The 27,944-nt window shown below is 36.4% G+C and overlaps 1 protein-coding gene and 1 long non-coding RNA gene across 2 annotated transcripts in view; both read right to left on the bottom strand.

Moving 5' to 3' along the window:
* The window catches only part of LOC139592734 (uncharacterized), a 342,215-nt gene that overhangs the window by 171,569 nt on the left and 142,702 nt on the right, over positions 1–27,944 (bottom strand). The window lies entirely within an intron of this gene.
* LOC139593162 (taste receptor type 2 member 40-like) lies at positions 26,339–27,304 on the bottom strand. The gene has a single exon (XM_071433853.1). It carries the CDS (start codon positions 27,302–27,304, stop codon positions 26,339–26,341), a length of 966 nt encoding a protein of 321 aa, XP_071289954.1.

Genomic DNA, 27,944 nt, shown 5'->3' with positions numbered 1-27,944 from the left:
AGGGTGTACAGCATTGAAAAGCAGCTCAAGTGACTTGCTCTGAGCAGAGATCTTCTCCATATGTGATTCCTACCTGCCACTGTTTGGAGTAACAACAGATTGTCTGGAGATTCATGAATGTGCATATTCCACACAACTGTTTTCTACAGACCTACCCATTTTAGGTGGGGGTTGGAGGTGTAAGATATAAGAGAAGTTTGTTTCTGCTGAGTAACCTATTGAGCTGGGCAGTGAAGAGGCCCACACAGTGATCCATGTGAATGTTGGAAATCATTCTCTGGAAGCTGCACAGAGCTGTCATTTTGAGCAAGGTCTTCTTTTATCTGGTTGTACTATTCGTTTTTTCAACAATAGACAAGATTTTATTGATTCCTCAAAGTCTGCAATGCCACCTTGCCAGACTCTTAATTCTTGAAAGAAATACCTATTTTCAGAAAGAATATGTTTATACTGAGCTGATCTCTGTACCAATCTGCCAAGCCGGGGCTGGAGCAGCTGGCTTGTGGAAGACTAGCTAAGGAATTTAACATATTGTCCTAATTCACATAGGCAGTTTGGCTGCTATATACCCAACTCTGGGGGAAGAACCCCTTCCAGAGATAGTTCCTTCTCCCTGTATTTTGTGGTTTCAGTCTTTTTCTTGCCTGAAGTGCAAAGCTGGTGCACTTCATCACAGCAACTCTCTTGAATCTGCTCATGTTCTTCTTTGTGGTTCTGAGGATCTGCCAGGTTTCTTGTACATCTCATTCAGTGTAAGCGCTAGAGCTACCAGTGACCTGGACCACTTCTTCAGAGCCCACACAGATGCAGGAGGGGAGAAAAGCAAGCAGCACAGCAAACTAATGAGGGAGGACTTGCTATTGTTCTCTCCTAATAAAATGTGAATTTCCCTGTCTTATTTATCTTGCTCTTCACACACACTAGTACCTGTGAAGATGAAAGGGTTTAAAACCAAGAGAGAAGGGGACACAGTAATATCTATACCACCTAGTGAAGAGTTTTCTTTTGTGTAGTGGCTAATAACAGATGTTTTAGGGGAAGATGCCAGAGTGGAAATTACTAAAGTTTTCTCATTAGGAAGTGCCTGTGTTATGTTTCAGACAACTTTGTGGCTTTGTTGTTCTTGTCATTTTCCTTGGTTTAAAGTTCCCGTTTCACTTTACAATAAAAAATTGTCCAAATCTTTAAAGTGACCTGTTAAACTCTGCAGGTCTCTGGACATTTTCCTATAGCTGGGTACAGGCAGCTGCTTCCCAAGTCCATCTACTCTCCTTGCCAGAGATGTATGAACCAGATCCAAGCCTGAGACCTTTCAAACATGCATAATGACCTTGCTGTCTCAGCAGGGCTCATTAGCATTGCTACTGCCTGGCTGCTGGACCAGAATGGCCTTGTGCCTGGCCAGGCTGGATGATGGACAAGCAAAGTGCCTCAATTTGTCCAAAACAACAGGTAAAGTTCTTTTACTTTCCCCTACGGAGCTGATACTTTCTTTCATGTGTGCTGAGAAATGGCACCCTCAGGGCAGAAAGCAAGGCTAACTAATAAAATACAGGGAATTTTTCAGCTAGGGAATCCTCTTGATCATCTGAATTTTGAACAGAAGAGCCTAGAAATACAGATGAGGATTTCTCTTTTCAGTGCCTTGAGGGCTCCAGGCTATGGACTTGAAAAGGCAATTTCCACAGGTGATGAAATGCTCTCCTTGTCAAAACAAGACTTTTTTTTTTTTTCCACAGGTGAATTAGCTGGCAATTTGGCTAGCAGATGCTGAGTGATAAGATCTCACAAATCAGCAAATCCTGCCTTCCTCCTCGTCCACACCTGTTTTACTATCACCATGATGAGTGCTGAACCTTAATGTGATTAAATTTAAATGCCTCCCTCAGGTGTTTAGGAAAAAAATTTAAAAAAAGGGAAAAACATCACAATTTTGGAAAAGTAATACTCTGGATTAGAAAGAAGCAAATTAAGCTGTAGGAAAACAGCATCTTTGCTTTTTATAAGTTCATTTGCTCCTGCTGTTAGTACCTTACCTAAAGCCACATCAGCCTGGGTTTCTGATGCCTCAGCTGGTGATGTTTTAAAAGATTACGATATTGGATGGATTATAAATTGCAATTTTTCTGCTTTCATATGAGTTTGCCCCTAGCAAGAAAGGAAGGACACAGGTCCTTTTGCCCTTTAGAAAATGAGCAGCAAATATGATCCTGTTTTCCAAACATTTACATAGCTATCAGGTTTTTTCCTGTTAAGGATTTGTTTTGAAAAGAATCAAAGTCAGATTTTGTGGTTGTTTTGGTTTTTTTTCTGTAGACGTTAACATTTTATTCCAAACTTCGAACTGCAGTAGCATTAAAAAATGCCTATCATTGAGTAACATACAAATTTTATGTCATATGCAGGGCTTTCTCTATACCTGTTTCTGAAAAGCATATGGACTTGGAAGAGAGCTTAGCAGCCAAATCCTACCAGCCTACTTAGCAGATCTCAGTTACTTTACCTGCTCATAACACGGTCTTATTTATTAATGAAGAACCTTTAAAGCATTTTATATTTATTATGAACAATTAAATAAGTGGTTATCATGTTTCATTATGGATCTGTTTTATTTACCTGGAAAGGTTGTGTCTATGAAATGTAAAGGATTGGAATATCAACAAAAGTTTGAGTAAAAGAGCTCAAAGATAGACAATTTTTTTCTTCCTAAGCAAATCCAACAAGTCTGTAATCCTCTGCTCTTCTGATTTCATTATAGAGATATCAGAGGAATTACAGTGATATTAGATTGGAGTAGCCAAGTGGTGAATTAGGTTGTGTTCATTTCATTACAGAAACATAAAGCAGATGCCGCGTATGTATGGGTTTCTGATAAGAAAGAAAACGACACATTCTAGTAATTTAAAAATGCCTAACTGGAGAAAGCAGTACCATATTTATTCCCATCAGTAATAACTATAGACAACTGATATTTGAGAAATAAAAAATGAAATTTGCCATCATTGCTTACTGTGGTTTATATCACCTTACTTTCAGGTGATGCTGTGCTGCTTTAGGTTAGGACACAGCATGAAAACATGTTCCTATTGGAATAATTTACTCAGCTTTCAGGTCAGCTCAATGTTGGACTTTTGTTTATGTGCAAATTCATTTGCCCCTTCATATTTGTCCATATGTGCAAATGAATTCTCCTCCAGCTTTGACAGGAATCATACCTAAACTTGTAGTGCAGAAACTGTAGAATTCCTGCTTGTCAAATCTCAGGTCATCTCCTCAGTGCCCCCCATCCCTCCTTTGTTCTTGCTGCTTTTTTGTCCTTTGGATTTCAATGTATCTCCTATCATTCCATCGCTGTGCCAAAAGCTTACAAGCTTCATCTCCTGACTTTACAATTTTAATCACTGGATTGTCCTTAGAATTCAAGGCTTTTTTCTCCTATCCATGTTTTGCAAATTTGATCATATTTTTGTATTTTCACAATTCTCATTAGTATTTTTATTCCAAGGTCTTTCTAATTTACTTTCTGAACATTCCTGCCTGGAGGAAGATGTATGAAATCCATGAGGCAAGTGGCTGCATTTTCTTCACCTGAAATTTCTTCAAACACTATGACACCTCTGTGACTAGAAGGATTAGAGAAGGTCAAGATAAACAATGATATCTAAGAACAAGAGTAGAACTCTTTATGTGAGGTTATTTGACTGGAGAGTGGCAGATAAGTAAAATCTTTTCATAGTGAAAGCATCATTAAAATTGTTATAGAATCATTTTGATAGATGTCTATCTAAATATTTGTAAAATGTTCAGTAAACAAATTGTCTGATAGAAATGAATAAGCAAATAACTGAGTTGCTTGGAAATTTTACATCAATGAAAAATGCAATTTCTATACATCAATGATTTTCCATTTAAAAATGCCTGTAAAATTGGCATTTTCAACCAGAAAAAAAATCTAAAGTTCTGTTTGTTAAGGCAATTGAAATATTTTTAATATTTTGAATAGGTAAATAAATGGACTAAGTAGATAATTACCAGAAGCATGGTCTACTGATCTGAAACTCAAGATGAGGTAATGAGTAAAGATAATATTTTTTCTAGTGTTTAAAATAGGTGAAGAGTGGAGAGGGAAAAGTGTCTCATATCTTTGAATTAATTGCTTGGCTTAACTGTCTGAAGAAGGCACAACAACAAGTTCTGTAGTTTCATGCTTCTTTGTCCTCTTTCATACCAGCTCCAGAAATCTAGAAAAAAGCCTTGTAACCTGTGGAGAACACCTGGAAACTTTTACCCAGGTTTTTCTACATCTATAACTACCATGTATTGCCCATACTTTCTTAAACTGTCACTTTGAAGCATAAAACAAAGTAGAAAATAGTTTATGGGATAGTTAAGGGAGCTTTGCAAATCCATCAAGGGCAGACTCTGCTGCTGTCCCAAGTCAGCTGGGTGGCAGCCACATCTAGAAACAATGCCTGCAACAGCATGATGCTCAAGCGAATTCATTTTGTTTGCAAAATAAATTAGTCCAAACACAGTTTTCAAATAAGATATCGATACTGTATTTTTGTGGCTGAACTGAATTTATCTGCAGGGGGAAACTGGCTATTGTGTAAGTATTGGTTAAACTAAGTATGTATTCCTCTGCCTTAAACCACTAATTCCTGGTGAGAGAAGTCTGAAAACAAATAAATTTTGCCATGGAGACAATGGTATTTATGCCCACCCCAATTTTTTTTATGTAGACCCCTGGGAGAACCTTTCTGATGCTATTTCCATCCAGGACAAAGATCAACTGTGCCCACAACCACCAAGGCAAGCTATCCAGAGCACTAAGAAACACACACCAGATCGTGATATATGCTCTGCTTGTCCTTGGAGACCACACCAGGTGCAAAATATCACAGCTGTTAAATGCCTGGCAGACTTACAAAGCATTCTTCACCCCTGCTCTAATGATTCTTAAAGATTCTTTATCACCTCCTGGTTCAGGGTTATTGTTAATTGCCATGCAATTAGCACAGTATCTTCTGGTTAGCTTGAAATGCTGGCAGAAAAAGAACACATCTGCCTGAAGCTGGTGTGCACAGTCATACCTGGGAGGAAAGGAAGCTGTCCTACAGTCAACAGCATTCATGTTTTCTCCCATTGGCATGCAACTCCAGCACGTCATGGAAGACATGTAACTGCTTTCCAAAAAGTATTGAATCCTGGAGCACTTTGGCTGGGAAGAGACATTAAAGATAATCTCATTCCAACCCTCCTGCCATGGGCAGGGATGTCATCCAGTAGATCAGGTTGCTTATCAATTCCATCCAACCTGTTCTTGAACACTTCCAGAGATGGGGCATCCACAGCTTCTGTGGGCAACCTGTTCCAGAGCCCCACCACCCTTACAATGAAGAATATCTTTCTAACAGGCAATCTAAACCTACCCTCTTTCAGTTCAAAACATTCCCTTTTACTTTCCACTATTTGCCTTTGAAAAAAAGTCACTCTTTATTTATAAATCCCCTTTTACTCTTTCTTTCTCAGCCTAGTCTTTATCCTGCACTCCTTTACCAAACAGACTTCTCCCTGCAGCAGATGGTAACGAGTGGTGTCCAATGAGTTGCATGGTAATCATCAGGAGAGGAGGTGAGAGAGGCTTGTCATGTCCTGAGGCCACAGCTGCAAAACATTATTCTATCAAGTGCACACAGAGATGTGGGAGGGAAATGTCTCTTTCCTTACCCCACATTTGGTAATCTTTGAGCAAAAAAAGACTAAAGCCTTGTTGACAGCTCAGCAACCTGCCCTTGTCTTAGCATTTTGTTTCAGTAAACCAGTTATTTACCGTGTTTGTATAGACAGATCAGTTGTTTTGGGTTTTTTTCTTGATAATAAATACACAAAATAGCACTGCCTCATCAATCTGGCTAAGTCTCCTCATCCTGCTTTCTGCTCCACAATGACCTTTTCATGCTGACTGAATAATGTGTCCCTTACATGATTTGTAACAGATACAGATTGCTTACCTTCCCTTTCTGCTTGATGACATACTGATTAATAGCACCATGAGAACTAGCTCCTTGTGATCAATTAATCATCTGTCATAATTGTTCAGTAGCTAAACAATTATTAATTTTGGGTGCTTGTGATAGTGAAGGTTAGCAATGTTAGAAAGGAGAACATGTTCCCTTTGCTTCACTGAGGACCTGAGTCTAAAAATCTTATAGAAATAGAGATGTGTCAAGGCATTTATCCTTCTGTACTTTGGATTGTAATAACTCCTTTCAGGGAATCCATCAAAGTATTCACTAAACATCAGTTGCTGAGGGAACCTGATAATGGAAAAGCAATGCCTTTCTTGGGCATGCATTAAAAGCTTGAAGGCTGGGCCAGACACCCCCAGCTCTGCTCATGAATAGTAGGATTCATAGGTAAAATTGTTCATCTTCACCCACTACTTAATGACCTATGTGCAGAGAATTCAGCAGATTTATTATCTCCTGCTAGCTATCAGTGAACATAGATAAGTATTTGAAAACCTAATTCCTCAGAGGTAACAAAGGTGGGCCTTCGCAAAGCCCCCTACTTCAACACTAAGCTCTTGGCACATAGGGGATCCCTCTGAGACTGTGGAGGACTCAGTGACCCTCTCTTTTTCCCTTTAGATCTCTAGTTTGAATTGTCACTGGAAAGCATGTTAGGGAGTTCATAACAAAGGAGAAATCTGATTCAGCATCATTATAAACCCAAGTGCTCAGAAGACAATTGAGCAGTGCAATATTAATAAACTGAGAAGCATGACATGGAAAACTGACTTTGTCACATTTTGCTAACTCTTAAAAACTAGACTTATGTAACTGTTTGTAGTACTATGCAGATATAATGATATCTGATACCATGCCTGAAAGGTTAAAATCCCCTAAATTATTTGTATGTAGAGAGATTTTACATTTAAAGGTTTCCTTCAGAATTTGAAAAAGCCAAAGCTACTTCTCTAATCTTCTGATAAATGTTAAAAATCTTAAACAAACCTAAACACAAAACAAACCTAAAATTTGTCTAATAGGAAAAAAGTCATTACACCATACATTCTTCCCTTCTTGTTTGAACACATATCCTAAGTACAACATTTGCAAGCAAAGACATGTAGGGATTGCAAGTTAACATTTTGTGTTCGTAAGCATTGTGGTGATGCAAATTCTGAAGATGTTATTCTTAGTCCTGACTATTCCTAGTCCCAGTGCTATTCCAAAGGATTGATAATCCTTAGAACTTTATGCATCATAACACTACTGAAGGAAAAAAAAAATCTGTGATCAAATTTGTAATTTTTTGTTTGGGCATTAATACTGGACAAAAGAGCATTGAGAGTACAGGAGGTAAGCAACCTTTCTTGGTCTTGTTTCTTCCCATTAAAGGAAGTGCTAAATACATCTGAAAAATACACACAAAGACATAATAGAAGTAAAGCAAATATTCATGAATGTTCTCCTGAAATTTTGGATAGAAAACAAAACATTCTTGGGCACGTGCAACAACATTTCCTTGCTTTTCTAAATTCTCAAGATTAATCCTCAGTGTTGAAATTTCAAGTAAGGATTTAGTTATCCTAAAGATAACCAACTCTTTATATCCTCCTGCATTTTTCATATGAAAACATAGGTCTGTGGTGGTATTTTAAATGAAATTATAATGGCACAGTTGCTTGAGCAATAATATTGATTAAAAAAAACAAATTATGGAACTCTTGGAACAGCCAGTCCTGTTGGGTAGGTGTCTAATTATACAAAACAGGCACAGTGGTTTCCATTGTCTTGAATGAGAACCATTGGCTCTTTAGAACCTAGAAATGCAGCATTAATGAATGTTACCAAATTAAAAATAATTTCTGTTCTGAAAATCTAATAGATTAATATTATTATTTCTATACAAATATATAGTATGACTTCTATATTATTTCCTTAGTAAATTATATAAGTAGGAAAATAGCTGCTTTATGAGAAAGGAGTAACAATATTGTTAGAATATCCTCTCAAAGGATAGCAATTAATTTTGTATTTAATAATAATATTTGAATGCAAATACAACATGGAAGCCAAATATTTACATTATGTTGGGTTGCCTCTTGAATAAATTACTATTCTTAAAGACCAGCTTGAGAATTACATGTATGCAGACAACAGGCTTTTCCAAAAATAATTCAGCATGATTAATAGTCTTTGACCAAAGAAGTTAATGATATGCTTTCCTAAAAGGTTAACTCCGACTCACTGTGGATTTAGCTATCTGAGATTTTCTTTTCTGCACATTTTTTTTCTGATAGCTGGCATTTTTATTATTGCATGTTAAAAAATGTATTCCCTTGGAAAATATGAAACTGAAATCAAAATCATATCTTAAATTCCTCATAATTTTCAGTAATCTACAGATTTGTTAAAGTTTAGACAAGCCTCCAAATTTTATTGCATCAACTTCTTCCTTTTTTCCTCTGAATTATTTTTTTTTCTTTTCTCCCAGTCGTTTTCACCTATAAATTTACAGGCTTTAAATTTGATAGGCGCAGGTGAAACTATGCAAATGAATTAGTAAATTAAACTGCATTTGCTGAGACTAGATAAACTGTCAAAACAAAATTCTCCTACTGGTCTACAGAATTTACAGAAGGAAGAAAAAAGAAGGGGGGGAAGAAAGTAAATCTCTTACAGAGAGTTTATATAAAACCTTAAAATAAATGATATATGATATAAATGATATAAATGATATATCATGCTACCCCTCTTTATCTTCAAAATTCACTTCATCTTTATTAAAAAAGTAAACCAAAGCCAGCCTCAAATCCTGAGGATTTTATGTGTTTGGGACCTTGCAGAGCATTGTATCACTTAGACTTGTGCTTGTCAGCAAGATTTTCCACATCTGATCTGACCTTTAACTCAGGTAACTTGGCAGAATTCATGGGCAAGGGAAGGAAGATATTTAGAATTGTTGCAAGAATAATTTCCTCTACTTTTATAGATGCAGAGATATTTTAAATATCACTTAATTGGATAGAGTGAAAGTTGAATTGTACCCTGAAAACACTGCCTTTTGTCCACTTTACTAAAACATAAATATATCTTTTAGGTGATTTGACTCACCTTCCTTGCCATGTCATTCTCTCCCAACACTTCAAATAATAGTAAACTGTTCAGAAGAATTCAGAATTGTGCTCAATTACATTAAGTGTCTGTAAATGTTTCACTCAAATGGTTTCAGTTTATGTTCTTTCTTCTCTACTAGATATAATTCAATGGATAAGATGATGATGCCAGATAAATTTCACCTCCTAAGTTGTTTTTCAATATATATTAATACTGGTTATGATAATTTATACTGAGTCTAATTTATATAGATTTTTTTACAGGGTAAATTTTCCTGGGAAATATCTTCAGGTCACCTTTTCTTACCAAACTGCTCTTCAGTGACCTAGTGCTGGTAGTATTCAGAGGTGCTGAAGTATGGGAATAACAAGGTTCCGTTAATTTAAACCATAGCAGTTTAATATGAAGCTGGTTTATTGTATTTGACATAATGGATACCATCAATCACATGAAAGGAATTTTGACAATCCTACATTACTTCTGGCAACTAATTTTTATAAGTCTGTGGGTAATTCAGGCATTTTTATGGCCTAGTCTTTGGTAAACTCTTGGGCTTTCTGTTCAAGGTAGAATTATGTCATGCTGCCATGTCATAGAGACAAAATCCTTCTAATCTTTTTCAGATGATCAATGCACTCAATTATTTGTTTATTAGTTTATTTATTGTCTCTTAGGACTTCTTCAGACTTTCTTGTTTGTACAATTTACTCTTCTGTATGAATGCGAATACTTCAACATTACAATAGTATCTGATGGCCACTATTGTTATTCTTAATATGTATTTTGATAACTACTCCTGTGGCAACAGAGAAGCAGCAAGTCTTTCTCAAGGTCAGAACTCAAACCACATTATGCCTTGCCAGGCGAGGTTTGCAGTGAGAGGTAATACCTTTCAGCAGGCTAATAGATGCATATGGAAGAGACACACCAGAACTTGGATACTCAAAGCATTGCTCAGAGAACTGTGACTGTCACAACCTCATGCTCCTCTTGAAAAAAAAGTTCACAGTCCCTCAGCAAAATGTATTATGCAGATATGTACATTAAATTTCTAGTACAGTCAGGGCAGAACTCGCAGAGTTAATTCTCTTGGGAAGACTTGTTCCCATTGTTATTTACTGAGCTTGAGTTTTCGGCAGATCTTCTTGCCAATAAAAATATTTTCGTCTGAAAACAAGCATAATGACAGTGAACAAGGTTGAAAAGCACATTTAAAAAAGGGCTTAAATTTTTATTTACCCAGCATTAATAAATGCCCAGGTGCTTTGAATCGCTTTTGCATTGCTAAATCAGTGCAGCAAATGACAGAGGACAAGAGGGAAAGATAAAATGCATTTGTACACAAGACCTAATTATCTCTCAACAGGAATAAGTGAACATGACTTAATACCTGTATTCTGTATTGTTACAGCTTTACAACATTGTCTGAATGAATTCCACACTTTAGCCTTTCTTGAATCATATTTTAAGCAATTTCTGGAAGTTGGTTGTAGCAAGTAAGCAGTCCTACTGAAGATCTTCACAGATCAATCCACAACTGCAGACACAAGAACAGTCTTAGGCATGTTTGGAACTTCAGTGGGTTGTATCCACTTATGTTTAAATCTACAATCCCAAGCCCTTTGAACAGGTTTTGTCCAACCCCAGAGACCTCAATGTTTCACAGATCCATAATCACCTGGTCTTTCAATATATGAAAAATACCATTATTTTTACCAGGCTTAATCTGACACTCCTTTTGCATAAGTTTTGTAATTGATTATAAAAAATGTGATGGATTACATTTTTAAGAAAAAAAGGAGGTATTGCAAAACATTGTATTATCAAAGTCAGAGAGGCATAAAAGTGTACATAGCTAAAACTGGAAGGTTTGTTTTCTTGGGTTTGGTTTTGTTACTTTGGTTTGTTTGGGGTTTTTTTGAGATATTATAGTTATGACTCTTTATTCATCTAGAATAACAGTGTTTTTATTTTGTTCAAAGAATTTAAAAGTAAAACAGGTCTCACTGTTATGTTATGGTGAATAACATAATGACAATGTGTTAAAACCTCCATGTAAATTATCTCGTTTGTGCTGGTATTATTGTCTAACACCAATATTTAATATTTTGTACTATTGATATACTGAGATACTTGTGACAGTCTGGATGATCTAACAGAAAAACTACACAAAAAAACTTTCAAACTTTGTTATATAAATGTTGCATAGTAACAGGTGGGCTATGTCGTTACCCTCAGTTTGCTTAGCTTGATTACTGCCTCCTCAAGTCAGTCAGCTAGAAGTCAATGTTAACATTTCAGAAATAATGAATGAACTGGTGACAATATACGGAAGTAAAGCAGGCTCCAGTGGAGTTGTACACAAGAGGCTGACAGGCTGTCAGAACCTGTCAGGTTTGCACTTCAAACACAGAAAGAGCATTTACAGACAGCTTTATAAGGAGTTAGTTCATCTCAAAAGGAATAGATGTCATCGCAACTGCTCTGAGAATTCACCACAAACCCATGCATCAAAATGAAGAATTATTGTATCTGAGCCTTCTGGTGGAGTCTACTGAATAACCCAGTCTAGCTAGGCTCTGGGTTTAGATGAGATCTGCCACACAACCCAGGCAAGCATAGATAAGTATAGACATGGATATATACATATGGGATGTGTTGATGGTCAGGGAGGAGGCATTAGGAGAGCAATTGGAGATTGCCATTCTCTCACTTTGAACTGAAGGCCTGTGACTACCACATAGAAAACAAAGGGCTAACCCCAAGGCCATGGACAACAACGGAAATTTTTCATTGTCTTCTTTTATGGATTTAACAGACTCCAAACTTGCAATTTGTTCTATTAGTATTTTATTTTATCCAAAAATACTTTTCACTGAAAAGTCTAAAAAGAGAGAAATAGGTTAGGCCAGGATTGGGAAGCCTCTGGAATATTGCTAGAAGAGATTGCTTTTGTTTGGCAAACAAGAGGCAAAATGGAGCTATATTTCTTCTTTGTAGTTATACCAATGGGATAAACAACAGAGAGTTAGATGAGTTATGTGAGATTAGAAACTGATGTAAGAACAAATATAAAAAAGTATAGGTTGAAAATCAGATAGTGTAAACATTGGAAAACTGTGATTTTAGATCAGACTTCCAATCACAGTATTAGAAGTAAAAATAAATCTAGCAAGGTATAAAATGGAACTCATTTAGCTTATATGGTGCATTGTCCAAGACTGACCTGGTGAGGAATAAGACCCTGACTAATTAATTTCTCATCAGACCTCTTTTTCTAAATTATAACCTCTTAAAACTAAAAGGGTAGAGAGAAGCACTTCCTCCCTGTCCATCCTGTGAATAAATTGTAGATGTCTCCTACACATTGAGATGAGAGGAAAAAAGACCGCCTGTGAGTGTCTCCTGAGAGATCCCAAAATGATGGCCCATCAATTTCTGTGCTCTGAAGTCAGTTTCTTTTCCATTTATAAGAGAACCAACAGGATTAAAGCACAAACCACCAAATTTTGGTGAAGTTATAAAGATATTTTAATTTCTCTATATTTTTTTCATACTCTCAGGAAGGAGAGGAGTAGGAAGGAGGAAGGGGAACAAGATAAGAGCATAAGAGGATGTTACATGTTGTAACATTAGACATACTTAGCAACAGCATGAAGGCTGTAAATCTGCAATGCTCCTCTACTGTAGGACAGACTATGTGGAATCTCCACATACAGGTCCTCTAAGATTGCTAAATTTTCTACTATTAGATTTAAAACTATGCCAATAACTTCCTTTTGCTTTGTCTCAATTCCTTTCCTGGTTATGCCACACTTCAGCAGGGCTTGGCTGTTATTGTGAATATCTTGTTCTGAAGGATATATGCAAATAACTAGGAAAGGCTGTTATCAGTTGCTTTGAGATAAGCTTTCTCTTTGGTCACAATGATGAGATTAAAAAGATTGTGGCTACAACACATGGCTATGAAACATCCTGACTCTTCACTGACAGGTGGAATTGCTGCTCCTGGACAAATGAGGCACAGTAACTTTTAGTCTCTATAAAAAACAAGTAAACTAAAAGCCCCCTCCCCAACAGCTACAACAATTAGCAAGAAGGAAATTGCAGCCAGTGGAATTTGGTTACTCTCCAAGTTTAAAGGTTTGCCTTGTTATGATCACATTGGATTCAATCAATTCATTCAGTAGATCACGTGCTTTTAGAGTTTAAAACATGGTGATTATATCTAACATGTATAAGTGTGAAATATGTCACTTTTAAAACAAACAGAAAATAGAAATTACATCTAATAATGTTTTATAGATCAGGTGAATATATAACGTTACTGAAATGCTTTTAGTTGATGTTGTTTCCTAAGGAGTAAAAAAGAGCAGAGTGCTTCTTTTGACCCATAGAGTGGATGAAAAAAAGAAATATCATTTTTAATTACAGCATTAGGTACTGAACCTCCAAAGCAACTTTTTCATTGTTGTCTCATAATGCTCTGCAGCAAAATATTAGTTCAAGACCTTGGCATGACCTATGATGAACAATGAGGTGTGTGATTTTTTGGACTATCCTCAGGACTGAGCTGCATGGCTTTTAATTGGGTCAAGGCAGACTTATAATAGACTTCAAAGTCTTTTCTATTTTGTTATTATTGCCATGATAGCGGCTCAGTTGGATAACGCAATTTCAGAGAATTATCATGTAAGTAGCTTTCATATTGAATTGGAAAAATAAAACAGGATAAGAAAAGTAATGCATGCTAGACATCTCTTACAATAAGCTTCTGCATCTTTTCACCACAAAATGACATCTGTGACCTTTCTCTTCCTTTTTCAGTGCATTCAGTATGAAAAGCTCTGCTCTACAGTTAAAAATAGATAACCCCACCTATTAAATGTTATTCAGCAGAACATGCTTGTCTGACTTGAAAGCCAAAGAAAGAAGGTAGCGGTATGAAATTATGTAGGAAAATATATTTTTGTGTTCCTATTTTCTGTATGAGCTGACAAAAATCTATGACAAGGACAGGAAAATAATTGACCATGGTACTCAGGTACCCCAAGTATCTTCCTCCTTGTCCAGAGAAACAAAATCCAGTGTACTCTGAACATGAAAGTAGTGAATCCTAGAGATAGAGCTGACTTGAAAATTTACCCATTCTGGGAACAGTAAAATCTCCTTCATTTACATGATGCACAAGCAACCTCAAAAATGCATTCAGCTTTCTTACTTGCCTCTGAGTAGATACACTTTTATTTTACAGATGCTATGCTATTTTATTTATTTAATTAGTAACTCATAACTATACCAGCATATTTCTTCATCCTCCATAACTCTGAACGAAACTATTTGCAGTTATGAAAGTTTTTCACTTACATATGAGAAACGTTCTCAAGGAGGTACACCTCTTTAGGTGCTGACAATATTACTTCATTGCTTGTTTTATTAATTAGTTACCAAAATATTAATCTATTACAGTATTTACTGAATAATTTTATCACTAGTCATCCTTCAAGGATTTGTCTTTAATTTCTGATTCAGAGTGCTATCAGCCATTATGGCATAGAGTTTGGCTAAAGGTTGTTGATAGACTGTTGGCTGCTGTGATTTGTCACAGCTTCAGCAGTTTGCATAGAGCTGTTTGCAAAGAATATTAGTGATACAAACTGAACATGTATGATATGCTCCCAAGTGAAAAAATAATGGTTTTAAAAATGAAACTATGGCTCTGTTGGTAACAGTCATACAATGAAGAGGAACATCTTAATCTCTAAAGTTCATGGCAAAAATAACACTTTCCCAATGTCAGGACTTGTGTCAAATTGTTTTCCTGTGTTGAATATGACAGGTAATAAATACCCTTATTATGAAATTTTTTTCACATTGTACAAAAAATGGAAAAGGAACAGTAACAGTCAAATCTAGGTGAAAGCCACATAACAAATACAGCAATAAAATAATAATAATATTAAAAAAGCTATCAGTTCTGCACCATGAAAAATAAAGAATCTGATACTTTTGTAAGTGGGTTTTGTTTTATAGAGAACTGTATATTTCTGTACTTTACCCACCACTTCCTGCTTTTCTGTTCCTTCACCTTTAATAGCCCTGTGTTGCTGTACAGCTGTGGGTGCAGATGGCGTAATCCCAGCACACTGTGCTTCAGCTTCATTTTCCAAACAAATCAAGCAGGAGCAGCAACACTGCATGGGTTTGATAGGCCTGAGCATATCTAGAAAATATTAACCTGAGAGTAGATATTTTCTATCTTGGCAGAATCTGGCTCTATACTGAGGACTCCATTCAAGTAGATGTTTTCTATCTTGGCAGAATCTGGCTATATACTGAGGACCCCATTCAAGTAGATGTTTTTTATCTTGGCACAATCTGGCTCTATACTGAGGACTTCATTCAAATTATAGTAATACTATGATTCCCTTTTTTACAGACAGAAAAATAAACTAGGAGAAAGATTTTTAAGTTTTTCTCCTGCCAGTATAGATCTGGACTGTAATTTACCATCCAGTAACCAGAGGTTACCAGAAAAAAATAGAGATAACCATCAAAGAGAATTGTACACAGCCCATGGAAACATGAGAAGTGTGTGACAAAGGCACACCAAGATTCTATCCTGACTCATTGTTCTTGGAGAATTATTGGATACCTTTTCAAATGATAGGCACAACAACTAAACCCCTGGCACCAATCTCCATTGAGGCTAGAGCTGCAAACCTTAAATCATGTGAATGATACTAAAAGCACATGTTTAAACCTTGGAGGGCAGGGTTTCTCTACACAGGTATTATTTAAATTTGTCTCTCAATGTTTGGGAATGAAGGAATTAACTTGGGATAATACACAAAGACATGTGATGCCTTGATCCCCAGATCTCAAAATGAACTATGACAGTTTGCTCATGATGCTGCTGAGAGACCCTGAATTTTTGAAGACATAACCTGTCTGTTATAGATGTGTCTTGCTCCATTTACACTGAACTGAAAGCAGGAAAATTACAGATCAGGAATAGGTTTTTATAATAAACCCTAAATGACAGAGATACTTCTTTGGTTTTTGTCCTTGGAGGACCTGGAAAATAAAGTATTAGGACACAGTACACTGATTTAAGTAGTTTCTGAAGCTAAGCAGTAGTTTTGCCTAGTGAATCTGATGTACAGGAAGAGCAGCCATAATTTAATGGATTAAATTTGAGTTTAAGAGGTTACAAGTTCTAGTCTGTTAAGTGAATCAGCCCCTTGACAATAACGTGAGTTTTTGGTGGTGGCTAAAGACTCTGAACCTCAGTGACCTGGCTTATCTGTGCAACAAGGAAAACAAAGCTGTTATCTAAAATCAAAACAGGTGTAGGAAATAGGAAATCTAAATTATTAATAAAGCTGGGCTTGGTCAGAGATTTTTCATATCATATCTTTCTTTTTCCTCCTGTATTTGAATGTATGATAATTGAATTTAATGAGGGGGAAAAAACCAAAACCAAACCACTAAATTTCTTGAAGAGATTATAGAGATTAGATTTTTGTTTGAAAGATTCTTGGGAGTTTTATCTTTTTTTTTTAACTTGATAGACAAGAGGAGTTCAGGAGTTCCGTGGGGAGCTCAAGTACCTTTCTGTCTGGTTTATTTAATTTGATTTTGTTTTTTTCTCAAGAGTATCTTTGAATTAGCATCCCTTTTTTTCCACTGTGGCTTTAGGCTGCTCATGTTTTCATCAACCTTTTGTTCTCCAAAATTCTGTCTTGCTTTTTGTATTCACACTTAAGTTTGTTAACAGACTTTGCTTGCAGATGACTTCATAAGTTTTAATTATGAGTAATTCCACAATATTAACAATATGGAGGATTCTCATTTACCTTACAGAATAAGCCTCATCAGATATTATGTATCCCTAGTACAGCGCTTCTCTTCTGGACTCTGCTAAATACCAACATTTTTTTTGCTAGCTCCCGAAAATTTTACCCTCTGTTTGCTGGCAAAAAGTCTCTATCTTGATTAAAGTCTCAACTTCTCTTTCAGTAATAACAACAATTTTTGAGCAGTAACTGATGTAATCTTGCTGGATTTGTTCCAGAATTTCTAGAGAATTTGGACCCCAAAAAGTAAAAAATGAATTCAGATGGAAAGAAATAAGTTTGTTGTGTACTTTAATCTCCACAAATCTATTGACATCACAGTCATTTTCTTACCCAGTGAAACCCCATTAGGGCAAAACTGCCTATACCTCTGCTGACTGAAAAACAACAAAAAAGTTATACCAGAGTATAAAAGGAATGGATGTTTCTCACCAGGAAAGAAATTTCTTGTGTGCATTGCTAACTAGTCTTGTGACTCTGTATGTTATTTTCACCCTGGAGAACAAGAACTTGTTTCTCAGATACTAGGAGCTGGAATGGTGAGTGGAGTTTCCATCAGTGTACGAGGCTATAAAGACAAATTACTCTGTTCCTCTGCACATCACTTGGAGCAGAATTTCACTAAAGAACAATTTTTATCAAAAGTAAAACCTCATGTTGGACTATACCTTAGCTTAAAAGAGCTCTGATAGTAGTTAATCTATCACAATTTATTGCACTTTGCTCCAGGGGGTATGGAGGACCTTGTTCCTAGTCTAATTTTGTTTTTCTTCACCTCTCAGTCACTGCACCTTATTGAGCTTCTCAATAAGCTCAATTTAAAGAGCCTTCTCATACCAGAGAACTTTTCCCTGTGCGGGACTTATTGACTTTCTTTTTGATAACATTCTTAGCCTGAGTTACTTCACTCTTTCAGTCTCCTACAGAAATATTCTAGTGAAATTTTCCTGAAGTTTAGACAGTCAACTGCATTTTTGAACCTTTCCTCTCCCTGGTGCTTTCACCCCAGTATAATTCCACAAAAAGCTGGACATCGTCAGAGCCCAACAGAAGTAATCAGAGAACCATGGGGAGCAGGAAAGTACCACTACAAGTCTTAGGTACCATCATTCCACCTGTTTACTGGTTTCTTTTCTCAGTTATCCTGTCTTAGGACATCCAAAATTTCTCATATGGAAAAGACATGATAGAAGGGAGACATCACAGGCTTTTCACATATTTGTTTTAAAATTTCAATTTTCTTGTGTAAGTTTCTATCAAATTGACAAATGAAAATGTACAGCACATTGAGCCTGAGATATATAGCTGCTATACAGTACAGGGTTTATATAGATAATGTAAGGTTTATTCAGTTTTTTTTTTTTAAGCTGTTTGATTTATGTAGAAAATACTCAAATTAAGATTCTCACTGAAGGCTCTTTGGGGACTCTGTTGAAAGGCAAGAAAATCAATTGTTTATATAGCAACATCACTTCAGGCATGGGCTGAAACACACAGCCTGGAATAAATCAGGTTGTATGAAATATAGGCAAACAAAATAAAAATAGGAAATAAAATATTCTGCATGTTTACAGCAAATCCTATGTATTATTTCAAACAAATTTAAAGTGGCAAATAAAAACCTTTTTTTTTTCCTGCAGGGCAATGAAGCATAGAGATGATTTATGTATCATTGAAAGCCACATAGATAATAGAACTAAACTGAGATGCACCTTAGGTATGAGTCCCTCTTGCCCTACTTACAGTGCTTTTTCATAGAACCTACTAAACTTTGTAAGGATCAGAGCCAGATTAATTTCTTTTAAATTCAGTCTGGAAAGAAGTTATTCCATAGAAATGTTTGTTGAATAATGTATTTGTTTGAAGATTGTTCAATCAGTGCTATGAAAGTACAATGCTTGCAACCTCATGTAAATATATATTGTAAGAAGCTCAAGTACTAGAAGAAGTTTGTGGGCTCTTCACAGCAAGCAATCACTTATCAAGCCACATGACAGCAAAGTATATGATCACAACATCAGTTCAATGGAAAAAGTGATTTTCTGAAGAAATCATGACAGCTGGCTTATAGATAACTGTACTGCTTTTGCTGCCAACTTTTAAATAATAGGCTATAATACAAAAAAAAACCCCTACACAAAGCCCCTATAGGAAAAAGTGTCTTGAGTGAAATGTTTGATTCTTAGTATTTCAATATGAGATTTAACAATTTGATTCATGAAAACTCAACAGCCTACTCAACTGAAAGATGAAAGGATACAAAGGAGTTCACCATGAAACTAAAATATATAATTGTACTTATCTCTGCTTCTGAAATAAATGAGGAAAATATACTGCATATTCACAAATTTTAAATTTTTTGTACTTTGAGTCACTGCCCTTCTCCTCAAAATATGGGTATATAAGAACTTGATCAGTTCCAGGGATTTTCCTACTTTTTTGTTTGCATTACTTTGTATCAAGTTTTTTAGAACTTACCCCTTAAAATAAGGAAGGAATTTTATGTGTTATAATGACTTAGAGGAGGATATGCAACATTGAATCAATGTTTTGTTTTAAATGTGTTATAAACTGAGTAGAAGAAGCAGTTATCCCCAAAGACAGCGCAGGCAGTCTTGGTGATTTAGCTGCACCAGTTGAATAACAAATAAAAAACATTAGAAACATAGAAGGAAAAGGGAGAAAGACAGAAACTGGATAATATTTACATGCCTAGGTGTCCTGGAGCTGCCAGAGTTGTGAGATTTCTATCTCCTCCTTCTGATAAGTTTGAGGACAGAGATAATTAACTGATTACATTCAAATGGAATGATGACAGGTAAGTACATCCCAATGGTGTCCAGTGGAATGATATGGAGAGCCGAAACAGCCTCAGCATCTATCGCCCTGATGTCTGTCAGAGGATTCATTAGTGAAGTACAAAAGGAAAATCTAAAATAAGCCAAAGTATAGTGAGAAGAAATAACATAAGAGACCACCAGTGCTCTGAAGGGTGATCTGAGAATCATCCAAAAGTTCCCAGTTTTGGTCAGAACAGCAGTTTTCAACTCAAGATATTCATATAGGTGAAGAGGTTCAAAGAGAATGTTACTCAAAGACTGTTAAGCATTCCTTAACAGGTTGTTTCTACAGGTTGTTTCTACAGTCAGCAAGAAAAGCAAGGGATTTCTGAAAGCTTCCACAAGGCCAGCCTGAGATTTTAACCTTTCCCACTAACCTTGTAAGGCAAATCAAGTCATGTCCATGTTGATGAGATGCAGCAGGCCAAGAGGCTGGGAAGGAGAAGTTTGGGTTGATTCATCACAGATAGTTAATGAACCTTTTCCTTCTTCCCAGTCTCTTGGTCCAATGCCTGCATATATCAAGAGCTTTTATATATGTGTTCAGCCAGTTTCAAACTTAATACAAAATTTGAGTAGTCATTCACTTTCCAAAAGCCAAACTCTCTTTTGACAGAATGTGCTTTGGAGCTGACTTTTGAAATAATAGCAGACTGGCTTTGTAAGAGCCAAAAGACAGGGGACCTAAGATTTTAGCTTTTCTCAGCATCAGGGAATTGAAGGCAAGAGATTTTATATCTCAGAATAACCTTTTCCAGGGGATATTTCTGAGAAATTGTCTCCCTTTTCCTGCCTGAGTAGAGCCATGGCACGAAAAAATGCACAAGTTCACCCAGTTGTAAAAAAGCAATGAAAAAGGAAACTGGCTGCTGCTGTAGTCTAAACATGACTTAAGAATGACAAAGTTTTTATATTATGTCTTTTCCCCTTTTGTGCTGAATTTAGCTGAGAGATAGATACTTATTCAGCAGGGGCAGATATATTTCTCTACATGTGCAATAACTGCTTCAGATTCCTAAAGAAAGCTATGGGTACCTCAAGCAAGAGAAACATTATATCTGTAACCATTGAAACTCAAATTATACCCACATGCTATGTTAGGGGTCTTAACCTCTGTTGGCTGAACACCTGTATAAAGCTCATGCTGTGTTTCCTATGATTTATCAAGTGAGCTCAACGAATACCTATTCATAGTTCCTGTAATAAGTCTTTATTGGAGGAGATTGAGAAGTTCCTCTGGAAAAGAAAGCTGATTTCCTTCTGTTCTGTTGGTGAGAATTAATTCCAACAGGCAGACTTCTGTTTTCTTCTTTAAGAGAGTGAGCAAGTTTCTCAGGATGCATTTAAAATAAGTTTAGTCGTGAACGTAGAATTTACACATGCAGTATTTGAACTCAGTGTTTTCCACTTTGCTGTTTGCATACGTGCAGCTACATTCTATTTCTTTTTCCTTCTTATCTCAATCCTAGGCAATGAAAATATTTGGATGGTCATCTCTACTCTGGAAGGGAAACAAACAGTGTAAACATAGAAAGGAACAAGTGTCTGAGGAATTGAAGGGTGGTGATTAAAACTAAACAAAGGAAGAGAAAAGTAAAGACTTTAAGAATGACCTTAAAGGAGACAGGGAAAAATGAGAAAGAAAATAACAGTCTGTAAAAGAAAAAGGGATCCACACTGGAGTGAGAGAAAGCAAATGGCAGAGAAAGGACAACAAAGCAGAACTGACTAAAGTGGTATTTGAAAGGGAAGGTTCACATATCTCAGGGTCTCAGCAGTTTTGGTTTTGTTTGTTGGGGTTTTTTTTATGTTTTTTAAATGCCTTCACAGGAAAGGGAGAGATTTTATTTGCAATGTTATCACAAAAGAAGAAGTATAAGTCTGCCAAAACCAATAATGTGCATTGAAATGTGTGTTTATTATAATAAAGTAAATATGTAAATGAACCCGTCTTGATTTCATTGGTATATATTTTCAATAACAGCAGCAATAGCAGCAAAAATAGTGGAGATTTTTAGGGGAAGTGGCAAGACATATGAGTGATAAATGTATAATTAATTTTTTCCTAAAAATGAAAAGAAAAAGAAGTATTCAAAGGAGAGGGGAAAAAGAAAAGATACAAAATGAGAAAAAATGAAATTCAAATATTACACTGGGGAAGGGGGTGGAAGAAGATTAAAAATAGAATATAATTATGTACCAATCATTTTTAAAATTTAGGAATTATATCATACATCTTAATCTCATCACAATATCACATTTGAGTGCCTAAAGGCCAGAGAGGGTTTAATTTCACTCCTTTCCCCCAAGAGGCAATAAAGAGATGATGACGTCAAGTCATTATTCCTGTTTATCACTTTGCGTCTCCTTTTCCTGTGGCAGCAAAAGAACTGTTTTGTAGTGGAGCATTCAGTGCATGGATCCCAGTTCAGCAATAGCAGCTTCTGAGGGCTGCATAGCTGCCCCAGTTTGTTCACCAGTTTGTTTACCTGTACTGGGAAAAGAGACCAGCCAAAGTAAATCTCATGGATCTGTGAGACTTCTCCTCTCTTTCCTCTCCTCTCAAAAGCCCAGTTAAATCCCACTATAGCCACCACCCATACTACTACTCTGATTTCTGATGATAAAATATCCCTGTCCTTTCACACACAAAGAGGCTGAATACTCAAGAAGGATATATCTCAATGCAGGGACAAGAAAAGCTTAGGAATGAAAAACCCTCTGACCACTGAAAAGCTTATGAGCATCAGAAACTCTGGTTCCAAGAGGTCCTATGCTCTTCTCTGATGCAATTGATATCCTTTATCACTACTTTGGCCAATGTAAAGTTTGGTTCCTTGCAAAAACCTAGATATTGGGAGGGAGAAATAGCAATTTGAAATTAATAAATCTTAGAAGTGATAGTAATATGAGCCTAATTTATATATTTAATATTTATAAGTATTTAAAGCCATTTTCACATTAATTTATAAAGATTTTTTTAAATAAGCCTTAAAACCCATGTCTCTATGAAGATTTATATAAAACATTATTTATACATCTAACTAAGCTTCAATGACCTCCCACCCAGATGTCCTCAAATGAGGAACAAACAGGATAAGAAATATTGAGGGGAAGGGGGATTAGCCTTCAGAAGTGTTTTGTAACATTGGAGAAACTGTCCTTGTGGTATTAATGAAAGGAAGTCTGAGTATTGTGATAGGGAAGACAATAAATAAATGGGGATAAAAATAATCCCAGGTTATAATCCTATTATAACTCTTACAGGAAGGAAAACTTTTCTCCAGACCTTGCACAAAGGTGGGAACTCATATTTCAAGAAAAGATAGGTACAGTGTGGCATTTCCATTGACACTTATTTTACTTTTCATACTATCCAAAATTATTCAGAATAAATTAGCACCATTGTGCTGTCAGATGCAAAGAAGGTGAAAAGCTTCCTGATTACCGCTAGAAAACCAGAAAAAGTGAAGATTGGAGTTTTAGTGGCATTTATAAGAACATCTGTTCTGGGATCCATGGAGTTGGCAGTGCTGGCTTGTGTACCTAGCAGAGAGGAAAGGATGAGTGCATGGCTAGCAGAGGAGAGGCAGTATGTTAGGGATAGCAGAGTTCATATCCAGCACCCCGCTACTGATTTGGTAGGGTAGAGCCTCTGAATAATGCAGGCAAAAGGAAAGACATGACAAAGCAAGTTTCATCAATTGAAACTCAGAATGTCTGTGGATTCATGAGAATCTTTCTGATTCTCATGCTGAGACTGATAGTGAGAAACTTACCAGCTTCGTGAACATGCTACTGAGATTGCAATCAAAAGTCCCTTAATTTCTGCCCAGCAAAATACTGGCTTTTCTGGACACAAAATTGTGATGAATTCTGACCCAGAAAAAGCAAGAACAACGGCACTAGAAAAAATAAAAATTGGAGAAGACAATAAAGACAAGGTTTGGTTTTTCATGCAGTGGGTATGAAAAACTGCACTAATCACTATTTTTCTTCATACTCACAATGATCTTGGAGCTGCCACAATTTCTGGCCTTATAGAAACTGCAGACAGTATTCTCCTATTCATGTTATTCCTACTTCATGTAACTTGAAAAGTTCCAGGAGAAATGGAAGGAGAAAATAAGACTGGTGAGCTCAGTATTATTTTCAATCATCATATAAACACTTCTTAGACAATGAAATCTCAATGACGTTCTTCTTATGATTTTTGGGGGCACAAATAATAATTGACAAAGTATTCATTGGGTTTATTGATCTGCTTTCTGAAATAAACTACATATAGAAACAAGTCTACTGTAATTTTGTGAGTGATTTTTTTTTTGTAAAATAATAATGAGAAAGCTTTTTTAAAATGTACCTGAAAGAGCAGGCTAGATCCGAAGAGAATACAGAAGATTATTTTAGGATGGGGTAAGATGAAATCCAAAGAGCAGGGTAAGATCAAAAAACAAATGGAAATCTGTATATACTGTGGAAGAAGTCATGAAAATAAATTGAAGCTTGAGGGGAGAATGGAATGGAAAAGGACAAAACTAATAATTTATTTACCAATCCAGTCATTTAAAATTCTAATTTATGTACCCATCTATCTCACTCTATGCTGTGTGTAACAAAACTTTCATCAATACAACATAAAGACGTCAAGTCCTTGAGCTTTGTCCTCCTCTTCCCCTGGAAGCACTGGAGGATATTATTAATGATGGTGCCTGCCTCAGATCTCCCTCTCTTGAAGGTGAAGAAGCTGAGCAAGGGCTGTTATTACCATCTTTGGCTCTGATCCCTTTACTTCAGACTGTCTTTAGAAACGGGTTTGGAAATACCTGAAGAGAAATGAGCTCACTGGGGAAATTATCAGCTTCAGAAAGCCAAATACCCCTACCAATCACCCTGCAATAAAACAGTCTCAGACAAACTCATTTCTTACAGAACACTTTCTTTCCACAATGTTGCCAGCTGGAAGAGCTGTCGCTGTGTAACTGCTCTAACCTTGGTGCATGTTGGCAGGGCTTGCTGCTGTAGAGCAGAGCAGAGCAGAGTGCTGCTCTGACATGAGCATTACGGTTCCTACCTGCTTCCCCCGAGGGACTTCTGTGTCTCTCTTGATTCAGCACTACAGCAGTCCACCACAGTGGACACTAAAGAAGCTTTAGTTTTACAGTACAACGTACTCTGCTTCCAAATGCTGTGTTTGTGAGATTAATGACTCTCCCTTATGCTCTGCAGTCTGAACCTGTGGTTTACACATGCTAATAATCATATTGTTTCATATCACACAGACATCCTCTTATGTATCCTATTAACACATAGATAATTTAAAAAAATTTTAAGGTACCAATTAAAACCATTATATTCACTCTTTATCTAATAATGTTAAACAGTAATGGTTTTTTTCAAAGAATTTTATAAACTTATTACTCTGATGTTTCAAAAACTGAGAACGGTCCAAGAATAAGTGTATCATTCTGCTCATTAATTTTATAGGTGGGACTGAAACTCTCACCACAGTAATTTATAAGATGAGAAATTTAAAACAGATTTATCAAACACATTATTTGATAAAACACGACCGGACTTGCTAAATATATTTCACCTCATGTGAAACTTCACAGTAACATAAAATTTTAAAAGAACACAGCCTTAGAAACAACTCATAGCAATATTGCTCAAAGCAATAGCAAACCATGACAATAAAGGCAAATCTATGATCAGAATGGTCAAGTCAACAAGAGCAAGATTTTCTACAGGTAGCTCTATGTACCTACATCACCTTATATTGTAATCACTATCTTGGTAATCCACTTTCAAGAAAACCAAACAAATAAGCATAACATATATTTCAAACAAAAGTATCAATTTATAAATAGGTATTTAACATTGTTACAGACATACTGGAATCCTAACACAAATAAACCTCATTCAGAATGCAATATTAAATGGCTGTGTCCTTCCAAATCTTAATTTTCCCTCAGGTTATAATCCAGTTAGCTTTTCCAGTCTAAAAGCACAATCTTTTTCCATGTAGCACCAGCTATGACTTGTACAACATGTTTTTAGTCAAATTTCAACCTTCTCAGGTAAAAAAAATCCTTTACCTGAGAGCTGATATTTGTGAGCTCTGTACATTCTTGTCTTAGTCCCCATTTTCTTCAACTCAAACAGGTCATAAAACTTTCAGTCTTAAACTGAAAGTTTAGGACTGAAAGTTTAAGACTGAAAGTTTAATCTGAAATCACAAAGCAACCTAAAACTGATTTCTTACTTAAGTACATTGTTTCCATTCAGTACATTTTCATTCTCACTCTATATTAAGCAGAAAGGAAGAATCTGGATTGGTGCACAAGTAAGGCAAAAATTCACTTTATTTCAGATGCACTGAAATGTTAAGGAGGACTAGTCACAGAAATCTCTGGAAGATGAAAGTTACAATTTAAGAAAAAAGACAGTAAAACAGTATGATTGATAAATCATATTGTTTTAGACAGTAAAACAATTGATTTCATATGTCTTACTGGAGAGTGTCTCTCTCAAGCCTGGGGCTTGGAGGCTTGTCTTCCAAATGACACTTAAAATGCAGGCAAAGGTTCCTAAACGCCAATTTCAGTTTTGAATTGACTCTAATCAGGATAATTGAGTGCATGGAAGGATATGCCCCAGCTACAACTAAGGATACTGCAACTTTCACCACATCTTTACTTTGAGATGTCGAGAGTATCAACAGAATTTGAGCTACAAAACTGGAAAGATACAGGATTAAGAAAGAAATAATGGATTTAATAGCATTTAGGTGGACATCTATCATAGCATCCGTGAAAGTATCTGCATAACATTGCATTGTCTTTCTGTGTTTCCACAGAGAAGTAATTAACAGAGCTGAGGTCACCACGGAGAGTACTAGAGGGAAAAAGCAACCTACAAAATAAAGAACCAGCAAGTAGAGAGATGAACTATCCCAGTCCATGACATGAGCTGTGCTGTTTTCTCTGCAGTTCCCTGTTGAGCTGCATAGGTAAGTGCTGGGTGTAATCCATAGTAAAGGAAGAGAAGTCATAGAGGAGATCACCAGTGATCCAAAAAGAAGCCATGGGACCATCCCAGCTATTCTGCACTTGATTTGCAGCAGCAGCCAGTGGGTGGTATTGATTATTTTTACACAGTACAGTACATAGAGCCAGGTACTGAACCACAAGCTGCTATGGTTTACAAACATCCACACAGCACCAAAGTCCTTGTACACTGAAGCCAACTTAAACACGTCAGCAAAGTAGAGGCTGTAGATGTGCATCAGGACTGTCACTTGCAAGATAAACCTTGATGTGCTTAGAAAAATCAGGATCATATCAGCAGAAGATGTTTTTTTGCTTTTGATCCAATTAATTGTATTAACAGTTGTAATAAATCCATTTCCAATAAATCCAACAACAACTTCAACAGCTACAATGCTTATTGAAACAATAAGAAGTGGTGGCAACATCTTGCTGCTTTGGTCACTTCTGCCTGATTAGCCTGTGTAGCTGTGTAGGAAGTTGAGCAGTTCTGATGGTATCTGGCTAGTCCCAGATCCTGCCAGCTCACCTTATATCTAGGAACAAAATTACATCTGGAAATGACAGCGGATCTGGAAATGATAGTGAGAAATTATCGATGTTCTTCCTGAATGTGCAAATGAGAAAGATTTCATAATTGACTCTAAACCTTTACATGCATAAGATTTGCCTATGCTTTTCCTTAGGGGTGTGAGATAGCCAGCTGTATTAAGCAAGCCATCTTATGTCCAATTGTTTATATTCTTGTCTAGAGTGACAGAAAGCTCAGTGGCTCTCTAGTTACAGCAGTACCTGACTGTGTGGAGGAGGTTGCAGCATGAAACCCAACAGAGGCACCAGTACATCGCAGCAAAGATGTCTTATATTGTTACAAGTATCTTTCAGGCTGCAGTGAAGGTTTATAAATTATAACTATACCAATTAGTTGCAACCACTTCAACAAGGAGAAAATTATACAGCCTCCAACCCTATTCTAGAGGAGCACTCCAGACAACAAGGCTGTCTTCATCCAAGGATTATTGCTGCATTTAGCTGCCCACTTCTTATATGTAGTCACATATATGGGAT

The sequence above is a fragment of the Agelaius tricolor genome, unplaced genomic scaffold (genome assembly GCF_023055355.1).
Source record: "Agelaius tricolor isolate 1412-34295 unplaced genomic scaffold, bAgeTri1.0.p SCAF_9, whole genome shotgun sequence".
Taxonomy (NCBI): Eukaryota; Metazoa; Chordata; class Aves; order Passeriformes; family Icteridae; genus Agelaius; species Agelaius tricolor.
The sequence above is the reverse complement of the archived record's forward strand: the minus strand, read 5'-3'. Positions and strand labels throughout refer to the sequence as shown.

What these genes read in the sequence shown, in the direction of transcription:
- LOC139593162 (XM_071433853.1), bottom strand. Translation starts at nt 27,304, where the DNA reads ATGTTGCCACCACTTCTTATTGTTTCAATAAGCATTGTAGCTGTTGAA.